The sequence below is a fragment of the Mandrillus leucophaeus genome, unplaced genomic scaffold (assembly GCF_000951045.1).
Source record: "Mandrillus leucophaeus isolate KB7577 unplaced genomic scaffold, Mleu.le_1.0 Scaffold614, whole genome shotgun sequence".
Classification (NCBI taxonomy): domain Eukaryota; kingdom Metazoa; phylum Chordata; class Mammalia; order Primates; family Cercopithecidae; genus Mandrillus; species Mandrillus leucophaeus.
Window position 1 is genome coordinate 1,005,629 of NW_012106631.1, and position 9,279 is coordinate 1,014,907.

The following is a 9,279-nucleotide window of genomic DNA, read 5'->3' on the forward strand; positions in this document are numbered from 1 at the left end:
TAACAGTGAGCTCTAATATGGCATCATCCCCCAGGGCAGATTGATTCCATCAGACTATTTCCATCACAGAAGGGGCAGCATTTTGTCTTTACTGGCATAAACACTTACTATGGATGTGGATTTGTCTTCCCTGCATACAATGCTATTGCCAAAACTACCATCTGTAGACTTATGTAATGGCTTATTCACCGCCATCCTATTCCACACAGCATTGTTTCTGACCAAGGAACTCACTTCACAAGGAAAAAGTGCAGCAATCAGCTCATTCACTGGTCTTAACATGTTTCCCATTATGCTGAAGAAGTTGGCTTCTACAGTACCAGTTAGGTGACAATATTTTACAGGGCTGAGACAGATTTTTCCAGAAGGCTGTATATGTTCTGAATCAGCATCAAATATATGGTACTGTTTCTCCCATAGCCAGGAGTCATAGGTCTGGGAATCAATGGGTAGAAATGGAAGTAGAACTACTTACCATCACCCCTAGTGACCCACTAGCAAAATTTTTTCTCACTGTTCCTGCAATATTATGTTCTTCTGACCTAGTTACGAAGAGAACTTGGTTCCAGAGGGAGGAATACTTCTACTAGGAGACACAAAAATGATTCCATTGAACTGGGAATTAAAACTGTGACTCAGCTGCTTTGAGTTCCTCATGATTCTTGAGTCAACAGGCTAAAAAGGGAGTTAGGGTGCTGGCTAGGGTGATTGATCTAGGCTACTAAGGGGAAATTGGCCTATTGCTCCACAGTGGAGATAAAGAATAGTATTTCTGGAATACAGAAGATTCCTTAGAGAAGCTATTACTATTACCCTGTCCTGTGATGAAGGTCAATGGGAAACTACAACCACTCAATATAGGCTGGACTGTGAATTGCCCAGACTCTTCAGGAATGAAGGTTTGGGTCACCCTACCAGGCAAAGAACCATGACCAGCTGAGGTGCTTACTGAAGGCAAAGGGAATACAGAATGGGTAGTAGAAGACATGTATAAATACCATATACAGCCATGTGGCCAGATACAGAAATGAGGACTGTAATTTTCATAAGTATTTCCTATTTTGTTAAGAACACATTTGTATGTATATTAACATGTCTTAAGCAAGTATCTTTGTTTTCTTTTGTCTCTTTCTCCTTTATCACATAACATAAGATTTATTGACAATATCAGCCTTTGAATATTGTTAATTTTATAATTTTATATCAGATTTGAGTTGCAGGAGATCAGAAGAGTAAACAACACTCATGAACTTTATCTTTTCTTCTGAGGATGGGATTAGTACATGTTGACTTGTAAACAGGATAGTTTTACCATGTTGGACAGAATTATGACCTTTTTATAGTCTTCATTTGGAGATTAGGTGTGGTTTAAAGAGGTGCATAATGGGTGCCAAGCTGGCAAGGGATAGACTTGTGATGGGTAATTTTGCATACCAACTTGACTGGATTGAGGGATGCCTAGATGGCTAGTGAAGCATTGTTTTGGGGTGTGCCTAGGTGACTGTTTCCAGAGAAGATTAACCCATGAGTCAGTGGACTGAGAGAGAAGACCTACCCTGAATGTGGGCGGGCACCATCCAATCAGCTGGGGGAGCAGCTGGGACAAAGCAGGTAGAAAAAGGGAGACACTCAGCTTGCTCTGGCTTTCTCTCTCTCCCTTTCTGAGTAGGAAACTTCCATCACAGAAGGTACTGTTTATCCTCCTTCCCTTGGACATTCAGCTTCAGGTTCTTCAGCCTTTGGACCCTGAGACTTGTACAAACAGCCTCCTGGGAGCGGGGTGGTCTAAGGTCTTCAGCCTCAGGCTGGGGCTCCACTGTTCACTTTCCTGGTTTCTAGGCTTTTGAATTTGGACTGAGTCAAGCCACCAGCTTTTCTGGCTCTCCAGCTTGCAGATGGCCCATCATGGGACTTTGCCTTTGTGACTGCATGAGGCAATTCTCCCTAATACATTTCATTCCACATGTATTCCTTATTGTTTCTGTCCCTCTGGAGAACCTTGACTAATCTGATGATATTTTATAGACAAGTTTTCCACCTCCCATGAGAAGGCAAGGACAGATAGAAGAAATAAATACACTTATTTGTGAAATACATTATTCAGTACTGGACATCAGCCATTCTTAGCTAATTAATTATTGGAGTGCTCCTACTAGTCTAGCTTAGTTAACTATTAAGTAAACTGATAACAGTAAAAGAAGATGTAGGAAAGCAGCTCTTAAAAACCAGACTTTTTCCAGGAAGAAATAACTTAGCTAACCTTAAGCTGAATTATGTAGAAAACAAGTCAATTTCAAATCCAACCAAAACAGTACAATAAACCGTATATGTTCTGAGAGACCAAAATAAATGCCCACTTATTAACTAAGATGAACCCTAAGGTTAAGGAAACAAAAGTTACTTTCAGGTTGAGTGTTGAGAGCTTGACTGTCATGGAAACTTCCTAAATTCCTACGGCTAAAAGAAAAACCACACTCTTGCTAAACTCCCTAACAATAAGAGATATCAGAAAAATTGTCAGACCCTTCCTAACTGATTTATAGTCCACACAACTACAACTTTGAGAAGACTGAGGGCCAGTCTTACATTCTTTCCTGAGAAGTAACTGAAGATCTCAAGCCAGTTTTGGCCAGCTTGCAGAGACTGTCCACAAACTGTCTTTGTATCCTATATTTCTTTAACAGAAAGAGTCAAATTCCTCCTCACTTTAATGCTAAATCCTCACCCCAGAATAAACATGGGATGTACATTACATATATGTTTACCTATTGGGCATGTGCTTGACTCTGCTAATAAATATGTATAGCTTTTTCCCCAAACCTGCTAAATATGTATGCCTCTATTGTGTAATACAGACTCTGTGAGGCAACTACCCTTTCCCTCTTAGAAGAGAGAGCATCTTTGGTACACACTGGAGACTGTCTCTTCCCAATTTGCAAACTGATATGCCAGTAAAACTCACCTTTCTACTATTTGGCCAACCTGGTGGGTTTTTGGATGATACATTTCATCCCTGCCATTCACTCTCACTATAAATATAAATATGTTTTCAAAGATATCTATCCCTTAGGACAAATGGTAGAATTAACGTAAAAGATAATTTTTTAAAAATTTGCACTACCTTTCTGACGGTTTAGAAAAGGGACAATCTAAGGTGAAAACAGGTGGACTAGGCTTTATTGTAGAAATGACAGAATTAGCAGTTAGTTGCTCAAAGAAAATTTATTGGCACTCGGTAAAGACAAATGCCACAAAATCCCATTGAAACAGATATTTGAAAGCACAAGGTGCTGATGTAGCCACTAGATGAATCTGTTCGATAGTGGTTGAGCCCGGTGAATTAAGGAGTTTACAGCTGTTATTTATATGGCTCATGATGCTTATTGAGCAATCTGCAAAAATGGATTCCCTTTCTCACACAGGACAATCTCACACAGATTTCCAGCAAGCATATCAAAATCGCCAAGTCTTTTGGTCAAATTAGAGCTGCCACCTTTTGCATGAGGTTTTACTTAAAGGTGTTTACTGATGGATAAACTCACACTTCTGTGAACTGGTTCTTGCTTCTGAAAAAAAAAAAGGGTACTTATTTTAATAATTTAGAGAAAATGCTGTAAAGAAGTTGTGAAAAAAATGTAATACCCATTTATAATCAGCCATGATTGTAAAAAATTACTGTGGTAAAATTATGAAGAGAAACATAGTTGACATATTTTCCTTAATTTTTAATATACTTTGCTTTTGCTATTGAAACTTTTATTCATCAGTGGTGATCTTAAGATGATTCATTTTTTTATAATTCAACTTACTTTTTACTCTACTTGAATTATTGCCTGGATTCCTATAGAGTCCAACTCTAGTTATCATCAAGTAGAGCAGACACTCTCAGAATCTAATGAGAGATTATCTTGAAACCTATTAATATTGTCTGCTAACAAATAGTATGCAAATACTTGGATGTAGAATTTTATTATGTAAAGAAATGATATTCTATCTGTGATTTGTTTTCAAAATAAGATAGAATAAAATCATGTTTCCTTTTCCTTTATCCACAGAAAATATCTTTCTCCTATTAAAAAAATGTTGAAATATGCTAACAACAATAAAGTTTCTGATTGAATTACAGACCTGGAAGGGCTAATGCTGTCACATAGGTTATAACATGATTTTCAGGTGGAATTGTGCTCTATCATTCCCTAATCTCCTGAAAAGGCATCAAGAAAATTATTAAGTCTTGTGTGTATGTGTATATGTGTATGTGTGTGTATCTGACAAGTTATAATCATTCCCAATATGATCTTAATTTTTTGTAATTTAATATAAAAATCTTAAATAATTTCTTTAACTCATAAGGATTTGGTAAACTCATAAGCATTAAGATGAACTATAGAAGGACAATTTTGGCTACATGTGGGTTTTAGAACAATCCTAAACTCATTGAGATTAGGTTTCTTCTCTTTACTATTTACCAGACTTTATATTGATTCCATTTCCAGTTTAGTAGAGTTAGGGAAATACACTTTTAAGGAAAGAATATTGTACATTGAAAAAAGCATACTGAAACATAAATGCTGAAAGTTACACCATAAGAATTAGTTATATTTATTTATTTGCACACAAATGTGGCATAGATTTTGTGCATCAACACAACAAATGTCATAAGCTCTGAGTGATACAAGTAAAATAATAGTAAAGACAGTATTGGCTAAAATTGTTAATCATAACAATGAGATATGACACAGAGAAAGAAAAAAATCTATAATACTCAATAAGGACCATCTGCTAGGGTTCCCGTTAAACAAATGGGAGGGACAAAATGCATACCTTGGATGAAGAGGATTAGTGGAATCTTCTGGAATTAACTTCTAAAATCCTGACTATATCTAACTATGAACAAATATCTCAGAGTTACTCCAAGACAGTTGAGCTTCACAGACCACCCCTACTCATAAATTTAGTATAGAGTACATCATCTGATAACTCATCTTCCTGCCAACCCAGATCCTTTCTTGTCCTAGTCCTGCCACTCTTGGGAAAACGTTTTATCATCACCAAGCCAGCTAATAATCTCTATGGGAATGCAGGCATGCTCCTTCTACCTTCTTTCTTTCTTTTGTCATCCATGCAAATACAGTGAACGGGACACACACACACACACACACACATTCACCTTCTCTCTCTCTCTTTTTCATACACACACATAGACTCACACACACAATATCACTTAAAATATCCTTAAGTTCTGCTGCTGTCAGAATCCTTCCATCAGTAGATTCGGAACACACTTTTTGCTCTGGAGGGAAGTTTAGAGAATTTAACTAAACCAACCCATCATAATTAACTTATAGAACATGATACAGGTTACTGTTTTTGAATTTAAGCAAAATGGCTGAAAAGCCCCACCTTTTCAAAAATTAATTTTGTGATATTAGACAAATTTAGGTTCTCTGAGTGAGCTTCACTTTTGTCAGACTAAAATTCTTTTCTTGTACAGTTAGCTGTAATTTTTTTTGGTATAGACGGCCAATGGGTGAATAAATAAATGATATAAAATTTCACTCCCAAATTCATAATTTTCAACTTTTAAAAATAAAAATATCTGTGACATATAACTAATCGTATGAGTACATGTGTAAGCTCATTGGATAAATTGTGCTAAGATTAAACAGAAGTAGATTTGATGAAGCAATTATGCTAGTCTTTGGGGTAAAGTGTCACAGGAAATTCTTTCCTCTTTCTGTCTTTACTCCTACCATGTAGCTATACCATAGAATTTTCTGTGTGCTATGTGAAACCATGAAAAGAAATGAGAAAGTTAGATTCATTTGTAATACTTGTATACACCTGTGATGGAGACTTACTTCACTGCCTTAGACCTCAGTTCTCACCTTGGATTTAGATATGATAATATCTAAATTGTGAGGTTATTTGTCTGACTAAACGGGATAGTGACTGTACTAAAACTCAGTGTATTTCCTGGAACATAAACATGTAGTTAGTATAATATGAATCTACATTTGATTTGGCATTAACACCAATATAATTACAAAGATCATTTATAATACATAATATACAATATTGCATTTTAAGAATATAAACAATATATAAAGTTTAGTGAACTCTCATAATATATTAAAATACTATGCTAATCATAAGGCAAATTTGATCTTTTAATAATGTTAATACTTTCCCATCAATTTTAAATGTTTCTCTTACTTCTAGTGAAAAACACTCCTAGTTTTGTTTTTAAATTTTTTAACCAGTGATATAAAACCTATTCCCATTTTTTTGTTTCCCACTGAGAAAATTTATGAGCTTTTCTAGCAAAAATATAATTTAAATAAACCATAAAATGTTAAAAAAATAAGCAAACATCTAACTCAGTAACTCATGTGATATTTTCTAATTACAAATGTAGGTCATAGGTACAGTGATTAAGATTTTGAAAAATGTCCTGAGGGTAATGAGGAAATTAATATTTTTAGAAATTCTAATGAAGTTGAAAATAACAGACAAATCATGATCAACCCAGACAATATGCAGCATTGCATATTATGTAGGGTACATGATTTTTGTTTGAAGAATTATAGATGTCATTTTAGGGAAGCCATCAGGCTTTTGCTTTGTTGAATTGATTAATCTTTAGACCAGAACTAAATCGTTCTGAAAAATTGGGAGTATTTTAGAAGCAGAATGAGAAGAGAGATGGACAGAGACCTGAAATCAAGAGGAACAGAAACCTGTAGGTTTTGGAGAGAGAAGAGAAGAGTGGTGACAAAAGAAGGGATTTCTGTTCTTCAAGGTGTAAAGTTAAGACAACAGAGCATCCAATAATTTGGAAGTACTTTTAGTACTTGGAGCTGGGCCAGTTATTGGGGGTATATGACAAAGTCTTGAGTCTGTCCTTGGTGTGAACATTACACATGAACCCAGTCAAATTCTGGTCACACATCAAACTCCTATTAGATGAGAGCGGCACCAGAATGAGAGAACTGTCTCTGAGAGCTGTTCCATACCTTGTACCCAAAGACTTTAGCTTACTCTGCCCTATCATCTCTGTTCGACAGTGCAACATCCAACCCAATACTCCCTTCCCCATTATTACCTCTACTTCCCAAATTTTCGTACTTCTTGTCCCAGAGTTTTCAGAAGCCACAAAACTCCCATGCACTCTTGCGTGCATTACTTATATTGCAAAGTACAATTAGAGCAAGTGACTAGGTTTGAGGTATCAGAAAACATAGCAAATGCAGACATAAAACATGAGCAGAAACTTTTGGGGAACAACCCTTACATTCAGTCTGTCCTTTTGTGATTTATTAGATTTTTAAGGTCATTTAGCTAACAAACAAAAACATAGTACCAAATAGTGGGTAATACTATTTCATTTATGTGGACTCACCATTAACATCAGACTTCCACAAAGTGGAACCAACTTTCCTCTAATCAACATTGACAGAGCTCTTACCTAGCCCTGAGTAGGAGGCACCAGAAATCTGATGCTGAGCACCTCTTGACTTCTGCTCTCAAGAAAAAAAGGTGATAGGCATTTGTTTGCACTGGTACATAGGGGGTCTCTATAAATATTTTTGTAATGACTTGATTAGTGGTTCTCAACCTTTTGTCAAAATCCATAGTTTTTACATTTGAAACATACTCCATTCATATCTCATAATACACAGTGGCTCTCATTGCATAGAGAAATGGTGCATGCACCCAAAGCAGAATGCCAGAACCTTGATAAGCCATGTGTAGTTAAATGTCCTGTCCAGCTCCACTCTCTTAGTAGAACTCTAATTTGGGTAGGCCTCCTGCAAATGCATTTCTCACTTCTTATTTTGAGAATGCAAGGTAGAATATGATAAGCAGTCTAACTACACTACAGTATGAAAGAGATAGCTATGTTTATAAAACTAAGTGATAGGCTTCTTGGAGAAGATGGCATTTTAATTGAATCTTGGAAAACAGGTAGGATTTTAATAAGCAGAATGGAGGAGGGGGCCCAGGAAGAGCATTCTATGAGGAGGGAAGAACAAAACCAAAGGTAGAGACATAGGAAAACATAGGCGTAGCTAGACTTCAAGTTGTGTGAAGAGTAACCTTATGTTCCAGGACCAGTCATGACCTTGTCCACTGGTCTTCCCAGGAGTAGAGAGCAAACATTCCAGGGTACAGCAGTATGAACCAAGATATAGATATCATGCAGGATAGATACAATGGAACTGTCCTATCCCTAGATGGATATAACTACAAAGGTTCCCATTGCCATTTCCTGACTTCATCCTGCCAAGGTGAAGCTGGCTCAGATTTAGATCTGTACTTGGCTTGTCCTGACCATGAGCTGGTATTTCCTGCTCTTCCCCTACACGTCCTGTTGCACTGATTTAAATGCACAAAAGTGTTCTACCTGGACCTTCCTCTGTGAACTGGAGAAAGGTCACGTTGAACTTTAAAAAATAGTAGTCCAGATGATGCTGATAGGCTGCCCAGGTTGAAAACTATTGAGTTATACCTTTGTAATAAAGGAATGAGTGAATGAATGGATAACACACAAGCACACACTCACCATTCAAACAATTATTTAAGCTCTTCTAGGGTTAAGTGACTGAATATCGCTTCTTAGAACTTCATGATTCTTATCTTCTGAAAGTTCCACTCTATCAAATGCATACTCCTGCTCTATTGTACTGCTAACATGATGTAGAACATGATCTGAAGATGAAGCTGAAGAGGTTAAATTGGAAATAGGAACAATAAAGGAAATGTATAATATAATAATTCATTTAATTTACTAATAATTTAAAAAATATAAAATTACTAACATGATCTCATTTAAACTTCTAATTACATTTTGAACCATAATTAGAGAATGATAGCAAGCTCTAGTTTTTATTTCTGAAAGACTTTGTTTTCCTCTGTTTGATTATTTGTCCCTTTTGAAATCTAAAATGTACACGTATATTCTCTCAGAATTGCTTAGGATTCAGTCCTGGGAACTTAGAAGTTATAATGTGAAGCGAAGTAGGCTTTACATGAAGGGTTTTGATTGAATTAAAAAGATAGTGGAAAGGAATAGCAAATGTTTTACGAACACATGCCTTATAAACACAACTTTTTAAAGTAATTCAATACAAAGCAACATTGACATGTTTTCGTTACTTTCAAAAAATCAATTTTTACTTTCTCTAAGCAACAGATGTGGAAGAGTGAGGCCCACTGGTGAGTACTAATAGGCATTGCTGGCAAATAGAAAAAAAAATGTGCTCAGAAAGCTCACAG

The 9,279-nt window shown here is 36.2% G+C and overlaps 1 protein-coding gene across 5 annotated transcripts in view; it reads right to left on the minus strand.

Moving 5' to 3' along the window:
* The window catches only part of PDE1A (phosphodiesterase 1A, calmodulin-dependent), a 421,413-nt gene that overhangs the window by 25,211 nt on the left and 386,923 nt on the right, over nucleotides 1-9,279 (minus strand). For 2 of the 5 annotated variants that reach the window (XM_012000053.1, XM_012000055.1), the window contains one exon: nucleotides 3,160-3,566. The exons of 2 other annotated variants lie outside the window; for them this stretch is intronic. In XM_012000053.1, coding sequence (XP_011855443.1) covers nucleotides 3,523-3,566 — 44 coding nt within the window. In that variant the 3' untranslated portion in view covers nucleotides 3,160-3,522. Of the gene's footprint in view, nucleotides 1-3,159; nucleotides 3,569-8,642; nucleotides 8,713-9,279 lie in introns of those variants that run through there. One more of the 5 variants, XM_012000054.1, reaches the window with a different exon arrangement.